At 44.6% G+C, this 21631-nt stretch overlaps 1 protein-coding gene across 1 annotated transcript in view; it reads left to right on the top strand.

Moving 5' to 3' along the window:
• LRRC40 (leucine rich repeat containing 40) overlaps positions 1 to 21631 on the top strand; it is a 404320-nt gene that overhangs the window by 215927 nt on the left and 166762 nt on the right. Inside the window, exons 8-9 of the mRNA XM_086953851.1 lie at positions 10528 to 10618; positions 10713 to 10764. Coding sequence (XP_086809977.1) covers positions 10528 to 10618; positions 10713 to 10764 — 143 coding nt within the window. The remainder of the gene's footprint in view (positions 1 to 10527; positions 10619 to 10712; positions 10765 to 21631) is intronic.

Below are 21631 nucleotides of genomic sequence, written 5' to 3'. Positions count from 1 at the left end.
TCCAGAACCAGGCCTCAAGCCTTTCTCTCGGGCTAGTATTCAAACAAACACAAAAGAATAATTAATACAAGAAAAGAAAGTCATTCTGTTACCCAACCTCCATTACTAATGTTATCCCATTAGTATAAATCACCTAGCAGAAGCACAAGAAAAGCAGCACATTTATAATCTACCATTCTTCATAATGTGCAGCAGGAATCTTCATAAATCTGAAAAGATAAAAAGATAAACATACACAACATAGACAACAACATAACATAGACAATAGCACATATAAACTAAGCACATGCCACCAATTAATCAGCCGCATTAATGTTGACAAAGGCAATAGGACAAATAAAACAACATTAGTTATGTATTATAAAACGTACTTGCAAATGCAACATGAGCACATTATCATTAGTCCCGTGTGTAATGCAATGATGAACTTTTAATCTAGATGGATTTAGTACAACAAACGTGCAATAACACATTAATATTAGTTCATGTTACAAGGGATTAACTTCACGAGCCAGAATAAAATTATTTCTGAAGCTCGCTCCATCAGTACCCAACTTATTTCAGTGTACAATACATTTAAACTCGCTTTCACGATCAAGCCATGAAAACCAACCAAGTTAAGACCTATTTACAGGTACTTTCGCAGAATTCATCACCCATGTGCTAATTTCTGTCTGAGAATCCCTAAGATTTCACCTGGTTTTACTACTTGTTAGCATACCAGTCAGCTTTGATAGCTCTAATTTGATACACAAAATACTGTATTAAGGTCAGTCATAGATTGTGAATTCTGTGAGAAGTTTTAACATCTCTAATCTTTACATCTTGCTACAAGAATAAAATATAATTTAGTTCTTAATGTGTTATATGTAGTACCTAATTTGGCAAAGTTTCAGTTGGATCAACAGAGATGGAAATGTAACCATAAGATTTTCACTCTCGAACTTTGGTACATTTGCTCTTTAACCACACAGTTTGGAAGGTGCCAACATGTGAATTTAAGTGAAAAAAATCAAAATGGGGGTTGTGACTCTAATTTGTTGCATTCCAAGTAGCTATTAGAAGAAGAGCTAGGTGCTGCCCGTGTCTCATGGGGTGCATCAAACCAGTAAGCCTGCTACCTCGAATTTTACTAATAGAATTTATTTGTTCCATATTATCCCAGTTTTTTTTCCATCGTAACAATATTATTGATGGTTTTCTTAAATATGTCAATTTCAGAAGTTTAACTACATCAGGATGGGGCCGTCATTTAGACATTTGCACTTGATTTAAGAAACGTAATTTCTCCCTTATTCGTAATGATAACTCTTGCGCAGGCCACAATTTCCCTGTTCCATGGATCACCAATGGCTACTACGCCACTGTAGACCAATAGGCCTTGTACCATATTACACCCTCCAAGTTTAGTAATGAAGCAGAGCAAATCGTATCTTTGAAGGAAGCAATGCTCCCCTTATTCTGTCTGCCCAGGGTAGTGGTATTCCTGTTAAAAAGTCTGTGACTCAACTTTTCTGATAAGGACTTCTAACCGTAGATTGCTCACCTTTTGAATACTTCCCCAGGCATCAGACTGGAAGCATTGACACGCCAAGTGAGACATGCGCCAAGTGAGACATGCTCAGGCCTATAAAGGGGCCACTCATTTGCGCTGACATCAGTTCTTAACTTTCGGTGCCAGCAGATACAGATCCGGTGCTACCCCTCATTTATTTGAGACTCCAAATTGTACTAAATTACAGTGTGCCAGGGAATTATGTCACCTCCGAAGTCTACATTGTTTGAACCCTATTGGAAATGCTGCAAACAAATGTCTGTGACTTAACCACATTAGTTTACTGTGGTGCCTGGGGTCGTATCACGACTCGAAGGCCTCGAGTGATTGTGCCTTGATGCACCCCAAGGCCATTTGAGATTGGGAAGCTAAACTCTTCAAGGCAAGCCACTGCAAGACCCCACACCAGGGTCTGTTGAGGTCTGAAGCTAGGCCCTGGTCCTGCTCTCGAGTTCGCTCCTGTGACTGGTCTTCTTCACTATTTAAGTCCTCAGGGAAGCCCAAATAAAAGTGCAATAAGTTCAGGTGGGAGCTGTTCCACTGTTCTCGCTCCCCTGAGAAGACGCAAGCTTGTCATTTTGCCTCCAGGTTGTGCTCCTCAAGTCGGTCCACTTCGCAAACAATTCTGACGTTGGTCCCATGGTAACCACAGTATCCAGGTGGGATGGTGACACCGAAGCAAGTGGAGGAGTTCCTCAATGCTATGCTGCATCTTTTTGGCATGTTGGCAGCTCTTTCTGGTGTGCATATGGGCTCGAAAGAACCGAGCCTCCTCCCATCTGGGCTTCCGCCAGTGGGTTTGCCCTCGGCGCCGATTGGGCCCTCTGGATTCGCTAAGGGCTCCAGACCAACTTCGTTACCGATTCCTTTCCTAGTCTCTCCCCAGCGCCACAACCCACTCCAGATCAAGATCCACTGCACAATGCTAACATAGCTGCAGCCTTTTTATCACTCTTCTGACCTGGACGTAGTCATTCTATCTTCCACTAGGTCTAAGGTTCTCAATTAATTTTTTGACACCAACTCAGACAATGGGGGCTATGATGCTGGAGATCAGATTGCTCAACCATACTCCGAAGAAAACTAGTATGGGGATGTCTAGCATGCACGTGGCTTTGATACTTCCCTAGACACTGGTCTGGTTACCCCCAGGAACTGCCACAGAAGAATGTGGCTCCTTCGTTATGGTTATGTAAAGGGCAGCAGAGGTCCCTCATTTTCACCTTTCCACTCAGGAGGTCAAAACCAATGTTTTGATGGAGGTGCTACAATCTGGCCAGTTGAGTTCTGAGCCTCTGCTTCCATTTAGTGAAGCTCTCACAGATATGCTCTTGGTCACTTCGGCCAAACCATTCTCTGGCCCCCTTGTGTCTGGTCATATCTCAGACACCATCACCCTGCTCCAGGTGACCTTTCCTTTTCCACTCAGCACCCTATTCTGGAAAGCCTTTTGGTGCAGGCTTAGGCCAACCTAAACTTGTTTCCCACTACTCCCCTTGATAGGGAATCGAGTGAGAAAGATCTTTGGAAAAAGGGTTTTCTCATCTGCAAGTTTGGCTCTTGGTTCTGTCAATGCCAGCTGCCATTAAGGCTGCTATTCTCCCTCCTTGTAGGACTTTCTTGGCCCAAGTCTTGCTTATGGTCACGGAAGAAGTTGGGCCATTTTTTCTCAGGCCGTGCATGATGGTTGTGGTGCAGCAAAGTTCGCCACCCGCTGTGGACTAGACACTACTGACTCCATCGGTAGAGCCATCTGCACTAGTTTGGCCCTCTGCAGTCATGCATGGATAAAATAGACCACTGGCTTTTTGGGAGGAGCTCGGCCAGTGTTATGGAAGTGCCATTTGATTCCTTCTGACTGTTTGGGGTTAATGCGGATTTGGCCATCAAGCGCTTCGAAGATGGGAGGGCCATTGCATGCTTCCTAAGCATTTGTGCTCCCCACACCAGCCATACCAACAGTTTTGCCCCCTTTGGGATTTCAGTTGGGGCTAATTATACTTTCAGCAGCCCCCACAGCTACAACAATCTTCTCCCCCCTTTTGTGGCGATTGACACAATACCCACTGAAAAGGGTAACCGGGACAGCAGGCAGCCCAGTCTTCCAGTTTTCTGTCAGAGCAGAATCCAACATTTTCTGCAAGTGTGCAGGCAATCACTTCGGACAGGTGAGTCTTGAAGATTATTAAGCCTGATTATTCTTTACTGTTTCCCAAACTCCTGCTACGCCTACCACCATTATTATAACGGCTGACTGAAAAATATCAGTGTCTCTCGCGGTAGGAAGTGCAGCTTCATTCCCGCTACCTCCTGGTGCTGAAAAAGGATGGGGTTGAAATGAAATGAAAATGGGATTTATAGAGCGCTGCAGCTGCCCTGAGGCGTCCAGGCGCTGAAAAAAACAGATGAAGCCCTCAAGGTTATTATTTGTTGAAGAGGAGCTTTTTTAGCTGTTTGCGGTTCTTGGTCCCATATTGGACCTTTACCTGCTGGATGCCTTTCTGGAAAAGGAGAAGCTCAAGATGCACACCCTGGCCCATGTATTGTCTGCCATCAATCCCGGAGCCTGGATGGTAGCACTGGAATTGCATGATGCTTACTTTCACAACCCAGTACTGCAGACCCACAAGAATTACATGTAGTTAATAGTAGGCCTGGAACATTTCAAGTTCACTGTGCTCCATGTTGGCCTTACAAGAGCCTCTTGGGTGTTCATGAAAATGATGGCTGTGGTTTACAGCGCAACTTTGGAGGTCAGCATTCCATTATTTCCATACCTTGGCAACTGACTGTTGAAGGGGGGCTCGTCCCATGTAGTAGTTGCCCACCTGCAGACTACGGTAAACCTCCTGACATTTTTGGGGTTCACATCCAGGTGCCTAACTCATTCTCAGATGCTCCCTTTCATTTGAGCCATTCTGGACATGGTAGAGTTGTGCACCTATCCCCTGTAGAAGAGTCCTTGACATTTGGGCTATGACCCCGAAATTTCATCCTCTGCCTTGAATCAAAGTGAGTACGACTTCGAGCCTTCTGGGAATGATGGCCTCCCTCAGTCTGTTTGCCAAGCACCCCAAATGGAATATGCAGGATCTCAACCAGTGGGAACTTTCCAAATTAGTCCAGATTTTGAAGGAGACTGCAATATATCTGCACTGGTGACTTCAGGACTGCAATTGGGTCAACAATAGACCCCCTCTCCTTACCTAACCAAGAGTTCACATAGGTGACCGATGCATCGCATGTGGGTTGGTGAGGCCATATTGGAAAGGTGGGGATCAGAGGAGTATGGTTTCTGGCAGAGGCACAGCTTCACATCAACGTTCTGGAGCTAAGATCCATCTGCTTAGTGTTGAAAGTTCCCAGACAACACCACCATCATGTTATACTGCAACAAACAGGATGGGGTGGGGTCGTGGATCCTATGCTAGGAGGCTTTGCATCTCTGGGTGTGGCTAGACCACCCAGGAGTTTTTCTGGTGATACACCACCTGGTGAGCTTATTGAAAGCCAGACTGGCAATTTAAGCCCCTGATGCCTGGTGTATCGCAAATTGCAGTTACATCCATAGGTGATGCAAGGACTTTTCTGCGAATGGTGAGATTCCTAGCCTGATCTCTTTCCCACCGCTGAGAATGCACAATGTCAGCACTCTTGCGCTATTGGAGTTTCCAAAGTGTCTCTTGCTCAAAGATACGTTGCGATTAGAGCAGCACTTGTGAATCCTGTACACCTTTACTCTGATACCTCTCGTGAGTTCTGAACAAGAACAGGGCTGACCGTGCCCAAGTCATCCTTGTGGTTCCAGATTGGGCACAGAGATTAAGGTATCCCGAACATGAGTATATGTCCTCCCATCAGGCTACCCCTGTGGGACGATCTCCTGTCACCGCAGCAAGGCAGAGTCCTGCACCCGGGCATTTGCATCCTCCAACTCCATGCTTGGAAATTGAGTGGTGACTGATTAATGCCTTTGACCTGCTTCCAGAAGTAGTTGGCTTCATCTTGGGAGCACCTGTCCCTTACAGCGGCAGCTCCTCCATTGGGGCGGAGTAGCGCCGCCCCACTGCTTTCTTGCAGTGCGAGAAACAGAAAATAAAGTGGTATTTTAAATATGCATTTTTTGATACCCCTTAGCAAGTGTCCTCTCAGACTTCTTACCCTCAAAACAGTCTTTATTGTCACCATCACATCAATGTGACTGGTTAGCGAGCCCCATGCCCTTTCTGTTAAACTGCCTCATACCACATATGTATACAACAACATATTTCACAGTGAGATATACCCAAGTACAGCCCTGATGAAGTCAGAGGTTCGTGTACCTAATGATGAAACACCTGTTAGCTACTGGATTGACCAAAGGGACTACTGATTGTATTGAAATCATCTAATCTCACATGAAGAAGAGAAAAGAAAAAGAAAAAGAAACATTACTGTACTTATGTACTGACATTATTGGACATTCGGTTTCTCAGGGGTCATATTCATTCGCCTTTACCATATTCAACCTGGACAACCTAGTTCTGCGGACACTAGCTTCCTTCTTTTGAATGTGGAGACTCCATTTCATGTTGGTTAGACCATCACTCTTCTGGCGTTCTTTGCTCCACCTCTCCTCTAAAGAAGAGGAAAGGCTTTACTGGTTGGATCAGAAAACAACACTTCAATTCTATATCGATCGTACCAGAGACTACCCGGGTGGATGGACAGCTATCGGATTCACTTGAGCAAAGAAGGCAAAGCTGTGCTGAAAAGGACCATTGCGTGTGGGAATGTGCTCTGCCTTAAGATCTGCTATGCACTGGCCAAAAAGCAGTCTCCTGAAGGGTTGCATGCCCACTCTACCAGAGCAAGGCTGCTATTGCTGCGTTGGCCTGGGGGGTACCTGTTCTAGACATTTGCTTAGCCACCATACGTTCACAAGACACTATTGTCTAGACAGCCAGGTCCGCTGAGAAGAGCATTTTGCCTGCTTGGTCCTTCAGGACATTCGGGTTTGAGCCTGTTCACAGACCCACCACCTAGGAGGTGTTGCTTGGGAATTTATTCAAAAGGTAAGGAATCAGGGGAGAGAAGTCTCTATCTGAAGAATAAGTTGCTTACCTTCGGTAACTCCCTTTCTGGTAGAGACTATCCACTGATTTCTCACTGACCTTCCCACCTCTACTTTCTGCGAACTGGTCTCTTCACATAAAAACATCCCACATTAGGAGGCTGCGCCCTGCTCCTGAGCAATCTGTTTGACTCCGTGTCTCTGGACGCCTAAGTGTTAAGTAAATAACTGACGTCAGTGCTCATGTGTGGAGCCTATAAAGACCAATGAACGCCATATTTGGATAGGAACGGCTTTGATGTGGGACTGTCGTTGCCACCTACTGGCGAGCAGGGGTGCTGCTAAAGAATTTCCAAATCCAGTCTAATGCTTGAGTAAGCACTGAAAAGATGAGGAACCTGTGTTTAGATAGTCTCTACCAGGAAGAGTGTTACTGAAAGTAAATAACCTATTCACCCAGTAAACTATAATTCCATCTCCATGGTTCCATATGCTGCTAAGTTGCTGGAATTGGTAGCTTAGTTGAAGCAATATATTGGAAAAAATGGCTCATTGTTACTTTTTGGTGTATTTTCTCAAATTTGTGAAAACACAAAAGAAAGAAACCAACATTACGTAATTTGTGTGAACATTAACATAACATTGAGTCTAATGGTAATCTGCAAAGATCTACGTAATGCAAAATGTATGGAAAAATGGAATAGATGTTCTGTATTAAATGTATAGAATCAACCCAAAAACTTTGAAATCGCAATGAAAACATGAAACTCGAGAAAATTAAAGAGTATATAGAAGTGAAGTATTTGAGCAATTGCAAAAGGGCAAAGAAATAGAACTTTATATCTCCTATCGTGGAACATCTAAATTGTTTACCACTCTCATTCCAAGAAATCTTAAAGGCAGTTGCATCACATCAATAATGTTGCCAACAGAGAAAACACTCTTAAAATCAATCAAGCATTGCATCAATCCCCCTGCCCAATCCTCCAGTCTCACACTTCCTGGACTAGTCCATTGCTATCAACGAATTCTTCAAAATAAAAATACATAAGGTCCAACAGCATATCGATAATACCACAACTGCATCTCCCCGGACACCCACTTCTCAGCGCTGACTTCATACCTCATATTCTGTAAGACCTCACTGACATACTCAACTCCCTCAAAAGGACTCCTCATGAAGATATCTGACCGTCATTGTTCATCAAAACTCTCAAGAAAAGCCCGATCATCTTTACTCAAAATAGCCAAGTCCTCTCTCACTCAGTTCATCTTCTATGAAGCTCTCAAGACAGGTCGGACCCCCACTACTTGAGAACCCCAATTAAACCCTGCCAGCCTCATCAACAACCTCACATTACACATCCACCATTTTTATCAGTAAGATTATAGAAAAAAGTCTATGTACAACTTCAAGATCACATCAACAAAAACCATCTCCTGCACGACTTCTAGCTTGAAATTGTGCAGCAGCAGAGATGGCCTCCTTTCCAATCCTAGACTGCACTTTCCTAACCACACATGAAGGTAGCCCATGCATCCAGATGGGTCATCTTTCTTTGACAGTGTCCGTTCAACCAAACCTTGTCCAAACCCTGAAGTCTTGATTGAGATTCACTGGAGATGGTCTTCTCTGGACCGGAAACAGGCATCCTGGAACCTGTTTGGAGTAACACCCCTCATCAGCCAGGCTAGCTTGAATCCAGTGGCAAAGTGAACAAGGGACCCACGTCTGGGCATACCCTGCCAACTTTGGGCAAACAAAGCAAATACAAGGAGATGATGGACGGAGTGCTGAAATTTTTCAGGCACTCCCCCCTGGCTTGCAGTTTGGGCTGGACTATTCCCATGAGGCATAGGGTCAAGACTGATTTGCATATGACTGGGTCTGAACTGGGGTGGCGAAGTGAGCTAAAGAACGATGATGGATTCAGCCCAGTCTGTGACTGGGGGTGAGTGTCTGAAAAGTTTCAGCGCTCCGTCCATCATCTCCTTGTGTCTGCTCTTCTCACCAATAACATCAAAATGTATCAATATGCCAAGGACACCCAAGTAAATATGAACATCTTTTCTGCTGCAGACATCCAATCCTAAAACATCTCACCCTCACCGAGACTCGGATGTCCAGCACCTCACTGAAGCTTAACTCCACCAAAACAGAATTCCTGCTATTCACCAACAACATAAATCTTCAACTAGTCCAAACCTGGCTTAACACAATGAATGAATCAGACCCCAGCATTCACCCAGTACTAATTCACTCAGGTAGACTCTGGACACTGATCTTATTCTCCTGGAACACATTTATAACAAAACTGGCATGACATGGTAACAGCGCTCTACTTAAAATAGTCAAAGTATTCTTTCCTGAAAGTGACTTCAGAACTGCTGTTTAAGCTCTCGTAATCTGGCATCGGGGTGGTGTCAAAGCCTTTGTCCTCCCAGACTTCACACTGGCTCCCTTAAATGCATTCTACTTGCTGCACCATGTCTCCTTAATGCCTAAAGAAAGGTGACAACATCATCCCCACCCCGAAAGAACTCCACTGCTGCCATTGTCGACCCACATTGGCTTTTTTTGGACGGTGCAGCTAGTTATGAAGACATTCTGGCAGGCACCCCAGCCTGCTTGGCAGCTCTTCTTTGATGGCTCTCTCCACAACCACGGCAACGTCAGACTGGAGATGAAGTACAAAAAAGAGAAATTAAGGCAATGTCTTCAAGTATGCTCCTAGGATCAGGAACTGCGTGGTTTTGGTTATGAATGCACGCAACACACTCCATAACTCACAGCATCTGCCCTATTGTTCCGAATCTAATTGTTTGTGTGCATCTACGCTAAATTAGGTGATGGATGCGGTTACGCGTATGTTGTCTGCGCTCATAACCATTTACTGTTTAATTTTACTGGTTTTACCCATTTCAGCTAGAACCTCAAGGTTCTGTTTTTCAGTGGATTTCATTGTTTTAATGAACCCCAGCACTTGTGCACGGCCTTTGGCCATGCAAGCAAGTGTTTGGCATAGGGCCTGGCCTGGCCCTTTTTAGGCTCTTCTATTCTCCCTGGATTTGTATTATTTTTCTATGTGTCTAGAAACACAACAGCCCATTGCTTCAGGTTAGAGAGAAATCTAATATACACTGTGCAGATTATCTGTTCATTACTATTATTGAGTGATGGGAGGGGCATCATGACTCTTCAGAAGGCCTGTGACTGCTGCTTCAAGGACTGTGACCCCTGCCCAACCCGAAGGCAGCCTCTGTGCCCTACACAGAGCAGCCTGGGAGAAGGCATGGCTTAGTGGCAAAGAAGCTGCAATTGAGCAGCTGCAGTCGCCGATTGCTCCTCCCATAAAAGCAACTTTCACCACAGTGATCCCGAGGTAGCAATCCCAGAGAGACTGCTGGAGATTTGGTGCAAAGCTACAATTGCCGTAACAGCATTTTGGGTGCAATATTTGGCACAAGAGACTAGAGGAAGGACCACATAGTCACAGACTTGAATAGAAGGCAGATCACTAGAGGCATAGTGAAGAATCTAAATGCCATAGTTGCTAGTAATTTCCATATCAGTTCGAAAGTAATGATGATTATTAGATTTAAGCTCCAGTGGCCACCTGTGAATCTCGCTTTCCCACAAACTGCACTCTGACACCCTCGAACTGGTCGTACAGTTAGTTACCTAATGTAGATTAATACAGTTTGACATTCTCCGTTTTTGAATAATTGTGAGTTTTAACACTATAAATCGAAAGCTTTACAAACCTATTACTCTGCGAGTTTAAGTGCTTTTTCTAGATCGAAGTTTAACCAATACTACAAAGATTAAATAAGCATATACTTAATACATAGTAACAAACTCGGAGTTTCTAACTGCTGCTACAATGTTTCTCTGAAATGTTTTTTTTTTTCTTTACAGCTTACCTTCTGCTCTTGGAAACCTTCCTAATTTAAAATCCTTGCTGTTGGAGGGCAATCCCTTGAGAGGCATTCGAAGGGACATTTTTAACGTAAGCACGAAATATTCATAAGATTTGCTTGCTGTGTTGTCAGTTAAATTCTATATTGGATTGTAGGCTACAATCATTGTTTTTACACTTTCAGAAAGGAACACAAGAACTACTGAAATATCTAAGAAGTAGAGTTCAGAGTGCAGGTACTCACATTTCAACATTGTTTCTACATTGAACTTGGCTTGCTAGCATAAACATCTTTGTATGTGTAAAATATATTCTCATTTGTGGCCCAGTATGCATGATTGCAACTAGTGCTTAAATGGTGTAGTAATATGAGCATAATACAGTCAGGCCAACCCATGAACAGCAAGCAGAAGAATAGTCGCACAGAACCTACTCAAACATGCTGAGTGTTTGACTGCTAAAACCTTTCCTTGACTTAAAGAATAAAGTATGACGTTTTAGAGCCTCCTATGCAAAAGACCATTGCACGCGACGAAGTGAGAGCAGGTTGACATCATCATTATTAAAGCAAATTATTAAAGCAAGCATTGACCAAGCCTTTAGAACTGTCTTTTTTTAAATTAATAGTCCAATGGATTCAGCAAGCTGCGTTATCGCATAGCGCAGCTGAAGTATTGACGTCAGAAGTATACGTTCTCTCACAGACTGAGAATTCACTGCGCTGGCTGCAGCATTGCACACATACATACACAGAGGTGACATGTAAAATCTAAGGCAAGCTACACCCACGTACACTTTCACACAAGGGACACATGTCAAGACTTAGATCTAAAACTCATGTTGAAGAATGAGGGTGATGGTTCTGTAGCTCATGCACACGCCACGTATGTGGGTCTACTGCTCATGTCAACGGATCAAGATGTCTGTTCTACTGCACATGCAACACGTGCGGTGCTTGAACAAGTCATGTGTTTTGGCAGTGCATTACAGAGCTAAGAGGGGAGGCTACACAACTCGCACAGCTTGAGTAATGCTCTGCAGCATGTGCTATTACGTTGTGATCCTGCACAGGAGTTGTTAGAAATGCAGCTCTTGTCTATTGATCCACGATTAGTGTTGATGCAGAGGTCAAAGTGCCATCTCTAAGACATGTTAGAACATGCACAGTTCTATGGGTTCTTTCTGTATGTTCAAAGATGGTGCTGAAGCTCACTTCTAAAGACTGTGGAGGGCCCCTATAGAACATGCACACGCTAAAGGGTTAACAGTGATTGTCTTTCCAAAAGGCCACAGGGAGAGCTCTGTAACAGGGGTGAACACCTCCGTATTGGTTCTGCATAATATGCACAGATCAGGATGCTGGTCAGAAACCCAGATCATCGATTCTGCAGTGCTTTCCATGTGGTTCTGTGTCAATAAGTGAACTTATACCCAGGAGATAATCTCATTGATTTCGAGGAAGGAAACCACACTCTTCTCTTATTGGCAATTTTATCCAAAGCATCTCACAAACATTAATGTAAAGTGCAGGTGCCTGAATTGCATTCCTTTGTGTAATAGTGGAAAGAAGTTATTGACAGTTGGCATAGGTTCATTAAAGTGCTCATGCAGTGTTCCAATGTTTTCCGAAAACAATGGTGACGGCGAGTGTGCAGTTATTGTTAAGTCTAAACTTCCATTGAAAATTTCTCAATAACAACTTTGGCAACAACTGATACATTTTGAATCCAGTTACTGCATTGAGCTAAGTTTTAGTATGTCATGTTTCGTACACAGTCTTCCACAGAGAAAAATATAAATGAGTACAAAAATTTAAGGATTTTGCTTTTTAACTACCACTTGAATTGAATTTATACTCTACACTGTGGCAAAACTTTTCAATGAATTAGACCAGACAGGCATGAATTGAAAACTTGCCGCTCGTAGTTGTGTGCTGTCACGGACCAGTGGAGTTCTTGTTCCCTACCTGTGCCTGGGCTGCATTGGATTATCGCTGGGTGGAAGAAGCCAGAGTGGGACTGCGAGTCCCAGAAGTGTCAGCGGCGTGCTCACTAGCCGCACCTGGAGACTCTTCCCGACCGACCCCGCCTCCCTCCTGGGTGCCCTGCCCGCACATTGACTATAAGTTCACACCCCCTGACGCGCATCGCGGAACACGCGCGGGACGGTGCCGGGCGAAGCACGGGCCAAGGGCGGGCCCGTTGTAGCCCGTTCGAGCCCGAGAGAGACCGGACCGGGCCACCTCTCTAAGTCCTTGCCCAGTTGCCCTCGGACTCTCCGAACCACACTTTTGCAACCTGGACTAGTCTTGTCAACTAGGATCTGACCAATATGGCAACAAGGGAGACGAGGAGTAAAGCGGCTACTCTGGTAACCGGTACTTTGGATAGCTTTCTCATTAAAGCAAAACAATGCACTCACAGCCCTGGAAAAACAGCTAGTAGAGGGGATCGAAAGTACACAGCGATCCTCCCTGGGCTCAACCATGAATGCCAGATCCCCAGAACTTTTGGACGTTACCCACCTATCCCTTTTGGATAGTATCGATCAAACAATCAAATCGAATCAGTGCTACAGCAGCTGAGGACGCCCTCCAATTCACACCGAGATCGAGACTCTCTCCTCACTATGCCTGAGACAACGCCACCCTCAATATCCCATCCAGTTCGGACTTGGGAAGAGGGGAGTGATACTAACCCAACACTTCTAAGGGGTCTTCGTGAGGGCGCTGTCCCAAAAAGAGAGACCTAGACAGTCAAAAGGTGTAAAGAAGGCAAAATTGGATCACATCCCAAATACCACTGTTAACGATTGTCAACGAAATGGTGAGCCCAATGCACCCTGCCCACATTCAGACGCCACTTCAGCCTGGCCCGTTAATTTTTGGAGAGGGGTCTTGTAGTAGTATGGACCGTTCCATCCATCTCTTTACTAACATCCTTAAAGAATTGTTAGACCCCCTGTTGGTTAGGCTTGATTGTATTGACGCCAGACTCCTAGCAATAGAAAAAGCAACTGGGTGTATGGATGATAAGCAGGGATTGCGGACCAGCACCAGGAGTAACTGCGATAAACACTGGGATTTCCCCTCACCTTGGTGCTCTTAGAACTGTGATTTCAAACCAGCCCACTTCCACTGCTAATGGGAATGCTCCTATAGCTACCGCACCTCAACCCAACCCATTACCGCCTCCAAGGCAACTCCCCCCCCGTGCCTTTAGTCCGTAAGTCAAAGTTGCCTAATCCGACTACTAAAAAGAGGCAGGAAAAGACACCCACTAGAATGGCTGACCGTCCCCTGCCAATTGTAGTAAATCTGCCTCCAAAGGCGGCGGCCCACACTGTAATCCTGACTGGGGTACCTGAGCTCTCTAACTCTGCGGTGGAATCTTTTGACTCCTTACGCAATAAAGTTATTAGTTGGTTGAACATTCACAGGCCATTACCATCAAATCTGAGAGGGGAAGTACTGATGGTAAGGAGGGTTCCCATGGGTTGGTCACACGGTAAAGAAAATAGGGGGCGATTTGTATCCTTGTAAGTTTTAGGAATTCCCAGATTGTCCCCCATATCTGTAACAGGTTGGGGTACACGGGGAATACATCCATTGAATTGGTCCCGCTGTCGTTTTTTTACCCAAGAAGCAATGACTCGTATCTTGGGGTAAATGACGGCTGGACAAGGGTGGGATTTGCCATTGATGGTTCAAGGTATAGGCCCCCACGACATGACACATTTACACACAGTAATTATGTTCATGCTAACAGATATAGCTGCCTTGACCAGGTTGACTGACTTTCGAGGGCTGTATGCACTGGGAGTATTGAAGGGTTGGTCCCTCGTTCTGTTCAGCTTGGGACAGGGATAGATGCCACTGGAAATTGTACCTCTGACCCTCTATCACCAGAACGGCCAATTATTATTAGTACGCAGGGCTTCCCTACTGATCAACCACCAAGAATCCTACATCAGAATATACTACTCCAAGAAGTAACTGATTCGGCGGTTCAAGAGGGGCAGGTATCTTTGGACGGGTTTCCAGTGCCATGTACATATATAGATGGTTAGAGAGTGAGGGGAACAGCACCCAAGCCAGGTCCGAAGAGGATGAAGGTCCTTTCATGGAACGTTGCAGGCATCGCCACTAAAGTAGATTCCAGCGACTGGGGGTCCCTAGTAGATAGTAATGACATCTGTCTCTTTTAGGAGACTTGGGCTAGGGAAGCTTACACCAGGGTTGGTTATGCAACTTTCTATGTCCATGCTAGGTGGGGCGGCAAAGGGAGGCCTTCTGGTGGTATCGCTATCTGGGTGGCTAGTCACATAGGTTGTATAGCAGAGATAATACCAACCCATTCGGAGGACATACAATGTGTTCTTCTTAAATGGCCAGACACCTACAACCTGGCGATTGTGAATGTGTACTCACGTCCAGTAAGTGTGTCCATGGAATCATCCACCCTAGGCGGTCTATCTTCATTTCTGGGACAACTACCCGCTGATTGTAAGATATTGATGGGTGGGGATTTCAATTGCCACTTTGAACCACTAAAAGGTTTAAAGGAGGGTGCCTTAACAGCCGAGGATGATTACTGGGGGATTCCCCCCTGTCAATCTCCAAACCCGAAATCATGGTCCCCCTTAGCGTTGCAGATCACGTCCCTTACCCTGAACCACGCCCTGAGGGCCTATAATGGGCGCACACCATCTGATGCCCCCTCAGTGTGCACCTTCAATAGGAAGGACCAGGAATCACGTGTGGACTACATTTTTGTAGAAACAAGCGTGTGGCCCACGGTTTTGGACTTTAGGGTGATTGAAAGAGCAGACAACGATCATAATGCTCTCTGCTTGGATATGGTACACCCAGGGCCCACAGAAGGTACGCCACTTAATGAGCCAAAGCAAGACACAGGGACCCTAGTTCTATCTAATAACAGACGTAGGGTAAAATGGGGGAAAGTAGTCAGTTCAACAGAGTGCATCACGAAAATCTATGTTTTGGCGCTCCCTAAGTTAGTTGAAATGGATGAACTGATTAATAAACCCAAAGTTACTGACTTCAAAGAGAAACTAGGTCAAATTCATGTAGACCTAGTGGGAAGCTTAGGAGAGGTTTTTTACCCCGAGGCCGTGAGCAGGAAGAAGAGGACACCAACCTCAGCTTGGTACAATTCCATGTGTAAAAAGATAAAATCCGAGTTGATCTCTATGGTCAAGTCTGGCACAGATAAACATAAAATATCTGAGATGAGACGGAAATACAGGGAAGCCATCGCCCATGCAAAGTCCGACTGAGATTGGGATAGATGGCATGACCTATCATTGGCACTCGAAACCAAGGATTCAAGAAAATTTTGGTCACTAGTCCATACAGGTGCAGGGGAACCAAAATCAGCTGTGGAGCCAAACATCGCTGCCTCAATATGGGAATCCCACTTCAGTAAACTGTATCAAGATACTTCTGTAATTCCCACAGAGTCAGTTCCTGATAGCCCCTCTGAGCCCAATGAAAAACTAGAGTTGACACTGGGTGAGGTATTAAATGCTATAGGGAGATTAGCGACGCGTAAGGCACCAGGTCTCGACAAACTCCCCGGAGATTTGTTTAGACACCAACCAGAGATCTGGGGTCCTGATTTGCTTATTATTTTCAACTCTATTCTAAGAGGGATGGAGATCCCTTGTACTTGGCTGGGGGCAGAGATAGTACCGATTTTTTAAAAGGGCTCTTCTCTGCTCCCAGCCAACTACAGGCCGATCAGCCTAATAGATGTACCTCAAAAACTCTTCGCCCGTCTCCTGCTGGACCATCTCCTGCATTGGATGGAGGACAATGCGATTCTTAGTCCGCGCCAGGTGGGCTTCAGGAAGAACACGTCCACCATAGACCAGATTTTTCGCCTCGTCCTTCTCTACTGGAAAACGGTGGGGATCGGGGGCGGGGGAGGAGAGAGTCTGTACATGGTGTTCGTGGACCTGAGGTCCGCATTTGACTTGGTACCACGCAAGAAATTATGGGCGGTCCTCAGGGAGCTAGGTGTTCCACCACAGCTACTACAGGCAATAATTAGGCTCCATGATGGAAATTTTGCCCAGGTCAGGTGTTGGAGGGAGGGGGCGTTGTCATCTAGATTTCCAGTCCTCAGGGGGCTAAGACAGGGTTGTGTCCTCGCACCGACCCTGCTTTGCCTCTTTGTTAATGGTGTAATAACTCACCTTGACAATGTCAGGAACAACGATGCCCCCAGGCTGGCAGGCAGGAGGGTTCCGGCAATTATGTTTGCCGATGATACCCTCCTGCTCTCCAAATCCCCGATGGGGATTCAACTGATTCTAGATGGGTTTGGGTATTTCTGCAGGGCGGGCATGGCCTTGAGATCAACGCAGAAAAAAACAAATTCATGGTATTCAATCCCTCGACAACCACTAGGCCTAATCCAACCTTGGATCTGATAGGCTGGAAAGTGTTAGAACGTTCCAGTATTTGGGGGTAACTCTACACGAAAATCTATCCTGGGGTCCACAGATAGCAAGATCCCGTTTAAAGTTATCCCAAATGGTGGGGGCAATTCTGAAGGTCTCGAATTCATCAACCTTCAAACCAGTTAGTCCAGCCTTGGAGATGTATAAAACCCAAGCCAGAGCAGTTTCATCCTATTGTGGTGAGCTGTGGGGCCATAATGTTGGGACAGAACTTGTCAAGGTGGAAAACAACTTCCTTAGACGTTTGCTGGCTCTACCACAAGGTACACCCCTGTTACCACTGAGATTAGATCTGGGGCTCCCTTCAATAGGGGGTGAACTGGCTCTAAAGCCATTAAGGTTTTGGCATAGGCTTTGGTCTACTAGTGAACTCTCTCACTATAGACAAGATCTGAAGCATGTCCTGAGTCTTAACTCCTGCAACAGAATTCCATGGGTGGCATATGTAAAACAAGAATTCTATCGACTGGGACTGGCTGATCTGTGGAATGGTCCCGAAAGAGGCTGTTTAGGGGTGTCCCGCAAAACGCTCACCAAGACTTTCAAGGACAAGAGCCTAACTTCACTCGTGTGTGCCCTGAAAACCGGCTCCCTCACTGAACAATTTCTGGCCACCAAAAGCTCTTTTTACTTTGAAAGATACATGGATATTATGTTCTCTATCACTGCAAGGAAACTTTTTATCCAGTGGAGGTTTGGCACACTGCCCCTTAAAGCCTTTACAAGTAAATGGGCAACGCTGGACGACAAAATCTGCCCTGGGTGCAGCACGAATGTGGAGGACGAACTACAAGTGCTGTTTTTTTGCCCTGCTTACATCAGACCGAGAAAGTACTGGCTAGTACCACTATGTAGGAATCTGGGCTTCAGAAACTATCTACAATCATACAGAATTCTGAAGACAAGCACCCTGCACTTTATTGTTTTTGCTGTAGCCAAGTATTTAATGGCTATGTGGCGGATAAGGGGAAAAATACTGAAAGGGTAACTCCTAACCTCTGAATGTGAAATGAACTGCAATGAACTGTAGTTAATAGGGTTTTTAGTTTCCCAGATTCTGGTATGCACTGAATTAATTAGTCCTTGGCTTCCTTGCATTGTTTTATATTGTATGTTTGTATGTGTTTTATATGTTTTTATTGTATCTTTTATGGTCTTAAATGGCCGAAATAAAGAATTTTTGGATTGGAAACTTAGTATGTATAATACCCCCTTTTCTGGATTGGTTCAAATCCATTTGGTTGTTTTTGAGATATTTTGACTCAAAAAGATATTGGAATTAAATGCAAGGTTAAGGTACAGAGAAATCCTATTTAATATTTCACAAATTCTCTGTGAATCCAGATTTGTGTGTGATACGGGGATCCTAATTTGAAAAATAAATTGAAACAGGTTGGAAGAGGGAACATTGCAGGACTCACAAAGTATCTGCAGACTAACATATTCTGATCGGCTGGCCATAAAAGAAAATGTATGTTTTGGTTGCAATTATGAGATGCAAAACTTTTGTGGATCATGTGTTGCACAAAATGATGAATCTGTAAGAAGGCATGACGAGCAATCCCCGACGCTGAGAGAATGCGGGACCCCAGAAATGTAACCCCTTAAAAGTCACCAATTATTTCTGCCAAATCCATGGGCCAAGCTGTGCCTTAGTGAATCCCACAACTCACCATTTTGTTACATGAATCCAAAAAGAATACATGGATTCCAAGGAACTATCGCAGAAAGGTGCACCATTTTGGTTCTGCAGAAGTGGTTCAGTGCTCACAAAGAAAATGTCTTACATATAAAGAAAAAACATAAAGCGTGCACACTGAGGCAGGTACAGGGCCTTTAGCCAAGCCTTGAGTTTAGTAAAGAAATATACACGGCAACATAAAGGAAAGTTTTACTTCTTTTAAGGACACGAAGACGAGGATTATGCATTTCTATCTCCTCTTTATTCCAACAGCATCCATAAGAAAACAACACTACTCAACTACATTTCCCACGAACATGGGGAAAAATCAGTACTGTATTTTCCGGCGTATAAGACGACCCGGCGTATAAGACGACCCCCTACTTTGCCTGAAAAAATTTAGGTTTTGTGCTATACTCGCCGTATAAGACGACCCCCACTTCCAGCGCAGTCCAACGCAGTCCTGCATAGCCATTCCGAGAATGTACCGGTATTTTGAACTTACCGTATTAGTCTAGTCCTCCTCCCTGTGGGTGAGCAGTAAGGCTTTATCAGTGGACAGTGTTACCTAAGCGTTTATTTTACAAACTCAAAGACTGAACTCAAACAAATTGGTTGTATAAACAATCTTGCTTTACTCGCAATATTTTATTTAGAACCATATGAAAAACTTATTGAGTCTTATACCTTGCGGAAAGCTCAACCTTATATGTACTGGAACATCTCCCATGGCGTTAGACGCCTTGTGTACTTATTAAGACAAAATTTGCTTCCGTTGAAAGTTCTACATGCCAGCTGGTATGGCCATTCGGCACGCTGTGATCTTTGTCAATTGTATGATCAGGACTTAGATCACGTTATGTTTGTTTGTCCTGCCCTGATGTCGTGCAGGCGTAGATGGTTAAGACCAATTTGCTTACAACTCAACATTTTATCTGCTTCTTCATTTAAGGCGGCCTTGATTAACCCACCTAATGAAATGTTTTCTTTTAAACTGTACAACTTTTTAAAATGTTTTTTGGACCTGTACTAGGATGTTTCTTCTAATTGTGATGGAATAATATCTTATGTATTTCTTGTTTTGTATGTATATTTTGTTTTATGTGGACCTCATAAAGAGTTCCTTATCATAATAAATAAACTTGAAACTGTCACTTCTGAATATACCGGTACGGTATGATAAACATAAATTAGTGCATGAAACAGTGCAAGTGGATTAAACTTTCCATAACTTTCCATAAATCCAAGGGATTTCTACAGGATTTACAACGTTCCCTTTAAAAGCCTTCAAAATCCTCCTCTTCGTCATCTGATCTCATAAGTAAGTCAATGAGATCTTGTGGTACATCTGTAAGGCAGTCATCGTATGGATCTGGTACCAATTCCGTATCAGATGATGTGGTCTCTTCTTCGGCATCCTCTTCACCTTCCCACAAATAGTCGTCCTCCATACCATCTAATGAATTTGATATGCCACACTTCTTGAAAGACTTTATTACAGTTTCTGCATCAATGTCGTTCCAGGCCTTTATAACAAAGGTGCACAAAACATCCAACTGTGGAGCACGCATGTTTCCTCCTTTTGTGAATGTTTTTTCACCGCTAACCATCCACTCATTCCACTGTTCTCGGATGCGATCTTTAAATGGCTTGTTTAGGCACACATCCAGTGGCTGCACCAACGATGTCAATCCTCCAGGTATAACTGCAGCATCTGTTTTTATTCTTGCCAGCCTTTGCTTGGTGCTTGGAGTTAAATGAGCCCTGAACATATCCCACACCAGTAGACTACGTCTTTGTAGAAGTCCACCTGGTCGCCTGCTCCATACATTATCAAGCCATAGCTTTACCCCTTCTTCATCCATCCATCCTTTCTCATTCACATGCACAAAACAACCAACAGGGAACTTGAGTTTCGGCATTGTTTTTCTTTTGAAAATAACCATTGGTCTCAGCTTTGCGCCATCAGCTGTGCATGCTAGTACCACTGTGAAACTGGACTTCTCATGTCCTGTTGTTTTTATTAAAATTGTCTTTTCGCCTTTTTGATGGACAGTTTTGTTGGCAATCATATCGAAATTCATTGGAGTTTCATCCATATTTCCGATGCTACTTAGCGCATAGCCATGTTCATTGCGCAGCCTAATAACGTAGCGATGGAAGCTATGCATTTTGGCATCAAGATCCGCAGGTAATTTCTGGGCAATTTTTGTCTTTTGCCGCAATACCAGATTATGCCTTCCCAAGAATCTGGTACACCAGGATACAGTGGCCTTAAATCTGTGGCTGAGATCTGGATTAGATTTGGCCCACTGAAGTGCAACCAATCGGATTTTATTTCGGGTCACGACATAACCGCTTTGCCGATGCTCGGCCACCATGTCTGCTACATGCTTTTCGAGTTCTGGCCAATGTGGGGTGCCTCTTCTTAATGCACACTTGCCCCTTGGCATACTCCGTAATGCTTTCTCATTTGCTCTCCAGGCCCGAACCATCTTTTCTGTCACTCCATATTGTCTTGCAGCAGCACAGTTATTATGTTCCGTGGCAAAATCCACAACTTTAAGTTTGTAACTGGCTTCATATTTCCTTCTTCTTGCCACTCCTGGAGCCTTGCTGGGTTCTTGACTGCCAGCCATTTGCACTGGATGCGCTGCTGGAGCCTTTCCGGGTTCTTCACTGTCTGCCATTTGCACTGGATGTGCTGCTGGAGCCTTGCCGGGTTCTTGACTGTCAGCCATTTGCACTGGATGTACTGGTGCTGTACAGTATGAACAGGTGCAGAGACTGTCTTCAACACCACACGTACGGTACGGCAAATACGGTATCTGCTCACCAGACTGCCTTTCCTCTTCGCAACAACCAGCCAATCACGGCAAGTGCTCTACTGCCTTCGGTAACATTCGGGAACATTCTACAGTCCCCTTTCTATGCCC

Source organism: Lissotriton vulgaris, chromosome 1_1 (assembly GCF_964263255.1).
Source record: "Lissotriton vulgaris chromosome 1_1, aLisVul1.2, whole genome shotgun sequence".
Classification (NCBI taxonomy): domain Eukaryota; kingdom Metazoa; phylum Chordata; class Amphibia; order Caudata; family Salamandridae; genus Lissotriton; species Lissotriton vulgaris.
The sequence above is the reverse complement of the archived record's forward strand: the minus strand, read 5'-3'. Positions and strand labels throughout refer to the sequence as shown.